Source organism: Apostichopus japonicus, chromosome 9, assembly GCF_037975245.1.
Source record: "Apostichopus japonicus isolate 1M-3 chromosome 9, ASM3797524v1, whole genome shotgun sequence".
NCBI classification, from domain to species: domain Eukaryota; kingdom Metazoa; phylum Echinodermata; class Holothuroidea; order Aspidochirotida; family Stichopodidae; genus Apostichopus; species Apostichopus japonicus.
Window position 1 is genome coordinate 25,679,096 of NC_092569.1, and position 11,081 is coordinate 25,690,176.

Below are 11,081 nucleotides of genomic sequence, written 5' to 3' on the forward strand. Positions count from 1 at the left end.
AATAATAATAACATCGGTCTGCCATGGAAGCCACATATGCACGTAGGGACTAATCGAATTTTGTTGTAGTCATTTAGAAGACTATTTCAAATTGGAATTTTTTCTCCTGAATAAAAACAACCAGATCCCCCACCCCACCCCACCCCCCCCCCAAAAAAAGAGTGCTTGGACTTTTTGTTTCTGATACCACAAGTTTCCTGATCCACTCGATCGTTGCGGTAGTACATACCGTATCCATTATTGCATTTATTAATTACGAAAATACAATAGTTGTCACAGAGTGGTACTTTATGGGGGGGTGGGGGAAGGTAATGGAATGCAGACGTTTTGTAGTCATTTATGTATTCGGATAAACAGACACACAAATTAAAAGTGGAAAAAGACCAAGAAAACAAAAGAGAGAGGAAAGCAAAAATAACAAATGTTCAAGTGAATGAGACTTCCTTTATATTCGATTTCTATGGATCACATGTTGCTTTCTAACCTGTTGCCTTGAACCTCCATCATACCGCCCCCCCACCCCATCATACTGACCCACCCCTCCCCAGGGACGTAGCTAAGGCCTGACAATTGGGGGTGTAGTGGGTGGATGGGTTTTGGAGCCAGAAAATGCCGACTGTTGCCTTGTTGGTAAAATCGATTGAGATAATCAGTTGGAACTAGTAAAGCCTAGCCTAGAGCCCAATGAAATCTGGAAAAGCCGATACTTTGAAGAATATAATTTGTACAAAAAAAACGAAGGAAATAATCAAGAAGTTAAATTATAAGCCAATACCCGAACATAAATAATATTCTAGTCTAAATTTTGCCAAAATAGTCTTACACCTATCTTCTACAACTGTATAATTTGCAATTGTCTGAAAATATAAAATACGAACAAAGACACGTTTGATATGAATATTCATAATAAATTCCAAAAGGGAGGTAAGTAGTCAGTGCTGCCATCTGTCCTCAATCTCCGCCGTAAGACCAAGAAGTTTTCGATGTGATCGTGAAGTTTCATTGCTCTATACTGCACAACACACAAAGTTACTTGGTATACATCTGCTAAGTGGAAGGGTTTGTCAAAGGCATAAACCTGACCTTAAAGTCAGGAACATAAATGCCTGCTCCGTTATATACTCCTTCTACCGAAATACTATCGGGGCTTACACCCTCAGGAGGCTGCAGATCAAACTTTTGGAGCAGTGTTGCTACAAAAAGGAAAAGCTCTCTCTGTGCCAACACTTCACCTGGGCAGATCCGTTTGCCTGAAAATATAGAAAGAAACATCAAAATTCGAAGATTTGAAGAAGACAAATTAGAAAAAAAAAGTATTGATACCGCAACATTGTACAATTAGAATATCATTCGAAAGTAACGTACATAGTTTCGAGAGTTTTTGGCCGAAAGGAATTATCAAAGAAATAGTCAAAACAACGAATACAGGAGAGATACGTTTATGGCAAGCCATATGGGACAAACACCGGCTAGATATCCTCGTATTAATACAAATATATACGCGTATTAATTCGAATAAATACGCGTTTTATATCAGACGATAACTGGCATGTCTTCAAGCTTTCACTCGCATTGTAGTCTCGCCAGTGCAACAAATGAGAGATTGCAAAGTTAGTTTACTGACGTAGGCCTAGTACACCCAGTCCAAACGTACCTGGTCGAGACAACATCATGATTTAATACGTGTTTAAATTCGAATTAATACGCGGATATATTTAAGCCTTTTGATTGGCTACTAATATATATACACGTATATATTCGAATTAAAACACCTATATAAATATGTTCAAATTAATACGCGGATATATGATGTGGTGTTTGTCCCACATAACTTGCCATACACGTTTAGGTGGGAAGAACTAGAGGGGGCGGAGAACTTGAAGGTCACCAGGAAGTTTCCTTCTTTTAATGCTCTCCATCATCCAAAATCCTGTTCTTTATTGAATATGCCCCAACCAATCCTTACCTGTTCCATACGGCACAACTAAACGACTCTTCGTGAATGCTCCCTCGTCATCGATAAACCTCTCTGGGTTGAAGACAAATGGATCTTTGAAGTTAGCTTCGTCGTGGTGTATCGCCCATAGGTTTTGAACGACGTGAGTTCCCTTAGGGATGAAGTAACCATCGTACTCTGTATCTTGTGACACCAAATGGTATGAACCTACCGGGAAGAAAAATGATACCGATATGGGTTTTTTGTTTCCATTGGTGGTGTGCGTTTCAGTTACCTAATGGGTCAACACGTCTGTTATATTCCCTGCGAAAACATGACAATGAATGAAGTATCAACAAAACAAACACGTATCGTCATCCTCGTCGTCCTCGTCGTCCTCGTCGTCCTTGTCGTCGTCCTCGTCCTCGTCGTCCTCGTCCTCGTCGTCCTCGTCCTCGTCCTCGTCCTCGTCGTCGTCGTCCTCGTCCTCATCATCATCATTGTTTATATAAATGTATTTATACGGTGTCAGTAGTAATACATGGCAGATACAACAACAAGCAAAATAACCTTGTTCCCAATCAAATCTGCCAACGCTATATGGAAAAGTAACTCGAGTCTTTCTTGCCTTCCTAAAAAAAACCAGTCCATTTGGTAAAGAGTATATTTAAACTTCGTGATAAAGATGTGAAAGATAGTTGAAAGAAGATTTACCATGTGGTGCTGCGCTAACAAAACGGTGGGTTTCCTGTATAAACGCATTAACGTAGCTCATTTGATCTCTATCGGTTAAAGTTGGTGATCTCTCACGACCAGTGATTGCATGAACTTCCTCTCTCGCCTTCTTCTGAACGTCCTGGTACTTTAATAGAAGCAAAATGAACCACATGAGTAGTGTAGCTGTACTGTCAAGACCACCCAGGAAGAGGTTTGCTACTACACCTGTCGAAAGACGATAAAGAATAAGTTTGTTAACATTGTAGCTGTGATGTCAAGAATCGCACAGAAATAGGGTTGATATCACACCTGTCAAGATATGATTAAGTCTGTTAACATGGTAGCTGTATATACAAGACCGCGAAGAAGAGATTTGACATCACACCTGTCAAGGTAAGGTAAAGGATAAGTCAGTTTACATTGTAGCTGTATTTTCAAGACCGCGAGGACAAGGTTTGACATCACAACTGTCATTCGAAGAAAGAAGTTAGACATGCTTCATGGTTGCGAAAATACGCCGTCGATGTATAATATGGTAGTTTTAATATCGGCCTGCAGTAAATATTGAGATATGCTATATAAGCTTGATTGAGTCATCAGAAAATTGGAAGTTGATTTTCATAAATATGTCAATGCTGTATGCTTAACTTAAGGTCATAATGTAGCCCATTAACATTATAAGACTCGTCACTTTGGATGGTATACTTTAGAACAATGCCTTACGGTTGATTGCCGTCCGGGAATATTGACAACAATCGACAATACCCGCCATTTCCGAAATTCAGTGTGAACTGATGTTGTTCAGTTATTTTAGGCCAAGTAACAAGCAGCAGTAGTCAACAAACTGTTCATAAAATCTGTTAAATACTTACAGAACCAAATTGCAGATGCGGTTTACTTTTGCTCAAAAAAGGAACGATAATAGAATTTAACATTATTGAGAAATTCTTCCTGTGACTTTACAAATTAAGCTTCCTCGCAACACAGTTAATTTGGAAACTTTTAAGAACCAAGGCAAAACAGCTCTCTTACAATTATTGGCCAAAACAGAAAAGGAACGTATGCTTCTAAAATTTCCCCAAACTTTAAATAAGACCCAAAAAATGTAAATTACATTTGATTTTATTCTTAACATGCCTACCATTTCCTTAACCATTCCGTCTCAATCCATCTCTTCATTATACAGCGGTTGAGACATGCCACACTTACTGATCTCAAGCTCATATCATTTGACTAACAATACACAACATTCCTTCTCCATTCATCTACACCCCAACCATGCACACTAATGTTTTGTTTTTCCTTCTGTTTCTAGGTGGTCAGGACAAATTCATCAAGATTTTGTTTTTATTAAGTGTGGACTCGCCCTCCTGATGGGATGAGGAGCTTTATTCTATGGTCTAATTTTTGATGTAAGTTGAACTTGAGTTGCCCTATTGATTTTTTTTATAAATTTCGTTAAATGCTATGCTCATACTTATTTCTATTTGGTTTTTGAAAAGTGATATTGGCAAAGAAACTTAAATCCTCTGCTGTGTTTGGAAAATGACGAAGATGAAAGAACGCTCCTCGGCGGATCATACTTGCAAGTTAGCCTAGCCTAGGCCTAAGTTAGGCTTACTATAGAAGGCAGCTGGCTATGTAAATGTAGTAACAAAGATCGCCTGCAGAAGGCCGGTATTCATTGCCTGTTGGAATTTGTGGAGAATCTTCGGCCCTGGTATATATCGTGCACTCAGAGTTACACACAAGCCGGAAAAACTGAATGTTTTTCACCTACAATTATGTAGCAGACGACACTTGTTTACTTTTGCAAACGATTAAAGTACAAAAAAGAAAACCGTTAGCATATTGGGTACGTTTCATTCTGGTCAGGGATTCAGTACCCCCTGTAACACGGTCATGCATATGAAGGAAGAAAAACAAAAACTCCTCAATAATTAAATTAAAACATAACTATGTAAGCTTGTGTTCTCATATTTGGTATATAGTTTATGCATAGATAGTGTAGCGGAAATCTACGGGTTTCGCCCGTTTAATTTACACATCCGCCGAGGCAATGAGCAGATGTCTGTGTATTTTCGTAGCGCTGTAGCGATACCTGCGCTGCCCGAGCCCTGCGGATTACCCGACACCTGCACTGCTCCAGCCTGGAGTATTCAACCCACGTGGAGTGCCCGACCCCTGCGCTTCGCGATAGTTGGGATGCTACATTCATGAATAGTGCCCGATCCTATAGCGTGGCTATGTCTTACATGTATCTATGTACAGTATAAAAACTAGTGTAAAGAACGATATGAGAATTATATACCTATTAACCTTACACCGTCGATGTCTGCTGTCCGGTTTTGAGTATTATTTTGTACCATTCTCCCCCCCCCCCCCCCACTTACCTTCCCGCCCCTTCGGTTGGTTCCGGGACAGTGATTTCCCCACCCCAGGACGTTGGCAGCGTTACATAACCACATATACACTAACCTTTCAAAGAATTGACAGTCATGTAGGTCTGCTCTCCTTTAGATTTCTTTCCATCTGCAGTAGATAGAAAAATGTCCGCAAAATGGCGATGCGCCTGTTCTTCGTCTGGGTTTAACGTTGAATTATTGTTCATCAAGTGATTGGATATTTCAACGTCACTAAACCCACTCAACTTCTCAAAGGCTAACTGAACCATGCGCATGCTCTTCATCGGAATAAAGTTGAAGCGGCCAAGATAGTGAACAAATGTTGGTATAAGAAAATAATAACTTGGATTAATAACTTGTGGTGCCGTGTGCGCCGCTTCAAGTAGTTCCGCCAAACTGGTATCGTCGTACGCCCATCGTTTTCTGAACATCACACTGAAGATTATGTTCCCCATGCAGTGATGGATGTCATTGCTAGGATTAAATGGCTTTGTGCCGTACCTAGAACAAGCAAACGAAAACAAGGAAAAATATCAATGAGCTATTTATCGAAATTTGAGGTTTTAACGTATGCCTATACATCGAAACCTCAGGGTGAGGGGGGAGGGGAGAAAACATTCGTGTCATAGTAAGAGTTTAGAGAAAAACGTAATATCATGTTTTACGGATCCATAAGCCTCCGTAAACGTATAACCGAGTGAACCGACGGCGCAGTGTTGCAAGCAAACATAGTAAACACTTTGTGCGTCGTCAGTGCGGAATTACGCTGCGCGTGCGTGCATGTACATATATATATCAGAGATATGTTACAGCGCTAAACAGTCTCTTTGACACATGCCATGCAGAGTGAAAGTTAACAACCTCCAGGGCCTGCAGAGGTCAAACTACCGGGCAATCGAAAATATGGGATTAAGAACAGTGTTCATAATATACATTTAAGAAAGAGTGGAAGAGATATAGCTCGCGATGTAACTGGCCAACGCAGACATCCAAGGTAATCCCGAAACACCGTTTCATATGGTAGTTATGTACAGTATATGTGTTTTTTTTTTGTAATACAAAATGGAAACTCTGAATTTATTAAATCGAACATCGATAACGTTAGCATATTTTTGGTCAGAAATTGATAATTTCACTATATTGTTTCTAGCTAAGAGTCAAAGCTGAAACATAAGAGACTTTAGCGTGCATGGGCGGATCCAGCATTTTTAAACACAGAGATGGCGTGCGGCCCCGGGGTCCACGTAGAAGGTCTGGGATGCCCAACAGAAGTTAAAGTGTAGACGTAAATGTTGGATTCTGAAGCACATATTCAGGATATAAATTAGGTCCTTACTCAGGTAAAAACGCAAGATTACGCTAGTATTAATAGTTTTAAGTTTCATGCGTACGGAAAAGGCGATGTGTACCCCATTCTACCTCCCCCTCCCCCTCACCTCATCTGGGTCCGTGTCTAGCGTGCACCCAAGGTAAAATTTACAATAATGAACATTGATAATCGATACGGTAATTAATAGTTATTTATAGATATAGTTAATTATGATGCATACATTATGCGTACATTATTTTGAGAATAGGAATAACACTCTTATACTTACGAATCCGCCACGTGTTTGAATAACTGAGTTGCTTCGTCACTGAGTAATTCTTGAAAGCTTCGATCGCCAAGTTCTCTCTTGTTTAGAACTTTTACGGTGAACCTTCGTAGCTCATCCCATTTGTCAGTTAAATGCAGTTCGGCGAATCCTACAATGTAACAGATAATTAATCACTATTTAAGAATGGTATCACTCTCTTTCAGGGGCGGCCGCATATCGGTGGTGCATCACCACCTCACCCCCACCTCTCTCACACAACCACCACCGCCATTATGCCGTATTTGTTACCGTCGCTATAGTAGATGAGGCATTTACGGCAAGAATTGAGGGCACCGACGACAATGGATCTAATTCAATATTGTTGATAAGCTTCCCTTTAAATTATTATGCAAATTAAGTGTTCAGTAGCATGCGTGGCTGACAGGCCGTCGAAGTCACGGTGGGCGGCATTGCCGGGCGTACTCGCCCGGCGGTCGAAATTTGCGTATGGGAGAGACTCGGAGCTGAAATAGTCTGTGCCGCCCGGCACGATTTTCGTCAGAAGCAATAATGACATTCCTAATTTGACGTTGAGAAAATAACAGTCCCACACACACACACTGCTATTAATACAAATGTCATTGTACTGGGCGTTTTAATTTAGCTATTTAATTCAGTTAAAAAAAAAAATCGTCCCAACCTAAACAAAATACCCATTTCAATCAATCATAGTGTATCCCTAATGCAGTTTCCGTATACAGAAGGGAGGCAAAACATATTGGTATATTCCAACAGTAGGGGTGAAGACATAAGTTTGATACTATCGGCACTATCACAAAGTTGAATTCTGGTCAGCCAACCGTGGGCGCCACAAAACATTATTTTACGTGTGCACACGTGCAGTACAGCCATACTACAGTACTTTACATACAGAATACTATAAATCAGTAGTATAGACTAGGCAAGCTGTTCAAAACTGTTCGTTAGACAAGTCAATATTTGATTCTGAAAAAAAACGTTAGTCTTAATAGTTGTAGGCTAAATGTGCATGAAGAAAACATTTTGTCTGAAGCATTTTTTCACATAATCCAATGGTTCCAATACAGAAATGAAAACAATTGTTACAATATTCCAAAACTTTTGACGATGTATATCTAGGCTCATGATAACCAACCAACCAATAGCGGTGATTTAATTTCTCCTCCGCAGTTTGCTTAGGCAGCAATGTCTCTGGCAGCAGTCTCTCCCCAGCCCACAACACCCCACCCCCACAACACTGCGTATTCTATAGCTGTTTGGGTAGCGTATACCATGCACTTATATGTATTGCTTTATTTTGCAAGACAGAATGAACAATTAAACAAACAAAAAGGATATTTTCAAGATGTATAGGCAACAAGTAACCGAAAACACAAGAAAGATTAATAAGTATGTGAGCCACCCCCCCTTCTCCCCCTTCTCCCCTCCCTGTTCTACTTGAAAACGTTATAATCTTGCGTAACACTCACCTAGTGGTAAGTCAATGTTTTCTGGTAAATTCAAGAATCTGTTGTTAAAAATTGCTCCTCTTCTACGATAAATATCATCAAGAATGTCAAGGTTAGAGACTATAATTAGATCGGTCGTTCCCAATCGACAGCAATATATATCGCCGTATTGCTTGGACAGTTCCGTGAAATACTTGTAGCATTTCTTTGGTAGATACGGTAAGACGCCAAGCAATGGCCACCCTTTCGGTCCTGGCAGAGTACAACGTCGACGATTGCTTCTTATGAATAGCCAAACTATTACAACAACAAGGAACACTGTGATGAAAGAGCCAAACGCTTCCATTTCTAGGAGAAATAGAAACCAAAAACCAAAATATTAAATATATAGAACCAAAAATAAGGCAAAAATTAAAAATTAAAAGCCAAAAGCAACAATATGAAAAAACACACCCGTACTAAACGTACTAAAAACTAAAACGCATATAGTCCAAAACAATTTCAGAAGTATGTAGATAGTAAAATAGATTAAATCATAGTCTATGTTTAAATAGGTATGAGAAACTATAGTACAGTAAGACAATTATTTGTAAAAGCATAACACAGATAGTTATAAACAACCAATACTAAACGATAAAACATAGAACCCTAAACGTAGTAAATAAATACCAAAATAATAAATTTAAAAAAACGTTAAGAATTAAGTAAGTAGTTCCAAACGTAGTATCTATGCATAATAAAAGTGAAAACACAGTCTATTATACCCAGTAAAAGCGAGTCTAAAATAATGTGTTTTCAAAGCAGATAGACAGACATAAAAATATAGAGAGAACAAGCTTCAAGTAAGAATTAAGGAAAAGTACATACAATAAACATACGTTTAGTACACAACGGGTGAACACAACAAAGTAAAAAAAAGGGGGTACCTGTGTTCTTTTACTCCATATACAATCAAATATTGGAGTGCGTCACTGCGCAACCTTATCTTGGTATCCTGTTTAGTGACAATTTATCTTTCTCTACACATATTGATAAGATTTGCTCTAGGACCAGCAGAACCCTTGGCTTCCTTAATAGGAATTTGCGCTCTTGTCCACCAGAATTACGTAAATTGGCCTATATGTCTATGTGTCGTTCTACTCTTGAATATGCAGCTCAGATTTGGGACCCTTATAAGGTCTCAGACCAAGATAAAATAGAAAAATTTCAAAGAAAGGCAGCACGCTTTGTAACTCGTGATTTCCGTGGGCAATCCAGCGTCACTGAGATCTTGAAGACTTTGAAGTGGGAAGCCCTCACAGAAAGAAGGAAAAGGGTCAGACTTATGCTCTTTTACCAAATTATTAATGGCCTAACTGCAGTCCCAAACGAGACTAATCTCTTCTTGAAACCAGGGAGGCGTGGCCGCTATATACAAATTCCACATGATCATCGTGCTTTTCAGTTTAGTTTCTATCCTAGGACTATAAAAGACTGGAATACACAATCCTTGGCCGTTAAAGAGAGCCCTAGTCTTGAGGTGTTTAAGACAAGATTGCCCACGCACAAACATCCTCGTTGTGATACCCGAGAGGGTTTCTTAACGAGTATCTAACAGAAACAGAAGCAGAAGAAGCAGGAACACCGTAATTGGGCACGCATGCAGCGAACTGCAATTCCAATGACATGAAAAGTGAATTGTTGTAGAGAAGGTCGCCTCCCCCCCCCCCCTTATCCGCCTCCACCACACCCAACCACTAAAAATAAGAACACACCCGTAACGTGACCCGGCCGGAAGAAATAATACCAAACTACACCATTCTGTCATGTTTTGATTCAAACCTCAACCACTCTACATGATTTCCCGTGTTATTGTTCAAGTTCTTTCTTTGGATCTCGTTTTTAACTTCAATCGACCAAACAGTATTCGTTAGAGCATTCCAAAGTAACAGGGCAGTATCTTTTCCCACTCACCCCCTCCCCACCCACCACCTCCCCATCCACCACCTCCCCACCACCACCCATCCTCAACTCAGTCACCATACATCATTCACTCTTTTGCATGTAAATATTTTGAACATGTTCATACCGCCCACTCTCTAAAACGAAAATCATAACTTTATGAAACGTTATTATAATTGTTACCAATATAACTAGCAGGAATAATTTAATAATATAAACAGGGATAATTTATGAACTGTTATTTTTTAAAGCCAAGTTATGAAAAACAATATAAATCAATAAAGTAACGAGAAAACCTACGCCAAAATCGAAAAGCTTCCACACAAGAAATTTACATAGTGTAAACTGCATACTTACTTTTTAAACAAGGCAACACACGATGAAATGCAAAACCGTTTGACCACCTTCTGACGAATAACCTTAGGAAAACTGCTTATCCACTAGAGAGCCTGTGTAAGGGAATGTGTATAAAAGTAAGTTGGCCTGACGTTTCGATCCTAGCAGGTTGTTCTTCAAAGGCTAAATGACAAGTAAGGGTAACAGAGGAACAAAGACACGCACAGAATACAGACAGGTTAATGAGCCTGGCGAAAACAAAGAGATAGATGTAAGGGGATTAGTAGACAAGGGATGGAGAGAAGAAAGAAAGAATAACCTTTTGTAAATAAGGAATTAACCTGATATTCTTTATGAGATTAACGCCCCGATTGACCAAACGATCCGCGTGCACATGCGCAATTGATTCTTCTTTGTCCCGCCTACTGAGCTTGTCTTTCAATTATACGGAGTTGCTGTGATGCCATGTTGATGTTGGAATAATTTCTCACAATTTTTTACTTGTATTATGTCTTCTTCAAATCCCCGTATTAGTCAAATATAATCGGTGCACTCTTCGTGTTTGGTTATAATTGCTTAGTTTTCGTTTCTCAAGTTACTTCATTGTTGTAAATAAATAAATTTATAAATTGCAATTTGCAATGATTAATTTGTTCATATAGCTACACTATCTGCCAGCAGT

General features: G+C 39.4%; 1 protein-coding gene across 2 annotated transcripts; it reads right to left on the reverse strand.

Moving 5' to 3' along the window:
• Positions 1-551: 551 nt before the first annotated feature.
• LOC139974456 (cytochrome P450 2F2-like) lies at positions 552-10,696 on the reverse strand. 2 transcript variants are annotated; one of them, XM_071981625.1, is made up of 7 exons: positions 10,421-10,696; positions 8,144-8,470; positions 6,657-6,804; positions 5,132-5,559; positions 2,651-2,878; positions 1,967-2,164; positions 553-1,250 (listed from the first exon to the last, which is right to left on the reverse strand). In XM_071981625.1, exons 2-7 carry the CDS (start codon positions 8,466-8,468, stop codon positions 1,048-1,050), a joined length of 1,530 nt encoding a protein of 509 aa, XP_071837726.1. In that variant the 5' UTR covers positions 8,469-8,470; positions 10,421-10,696; the 3' UTR covers positions 553-1,047. The 2 variants fall into 2 exon arrangements, with proteins under 2 accessions (XP_071837727.1, XP_071837726.1); XM_071981626.1 differs by lacking the exon at positions 10,421-10,696 and having other exon boundaries at positions 552-1,250.
• Between the last annotated feature and the right edge of the window lie 385 nt (positions 10,697-11,081).

What these genes read in the sequence shown, in the direction of transcription:
- LOC139974456 (XM_071981626.1), bottom strand. Translation starts at nt 8,468, where the DNA reads ATGGAAGCGTTTGGCTCTTTCATCACAGTGTTCCTTGTTGTTGTAATA. An exon ending in GACTGTCAATTCTTTGAAAG is followed by an intron (nt 2,879 to 5,131) that starts GTTAGTGTATAT and finishes GTCTTTCGACAG; the next exon opens with GTGTAGTAGCAAACCTCTTC. An exon ending in AGTTGTGCCGTATGGAACAG is followed by an intron (nt 1,251 to 1,966) that starts GTAAGGATTGGT and finishes CTATATTTTCAG; the next exon opens with GCAAACGGATCTGCCCAGGT.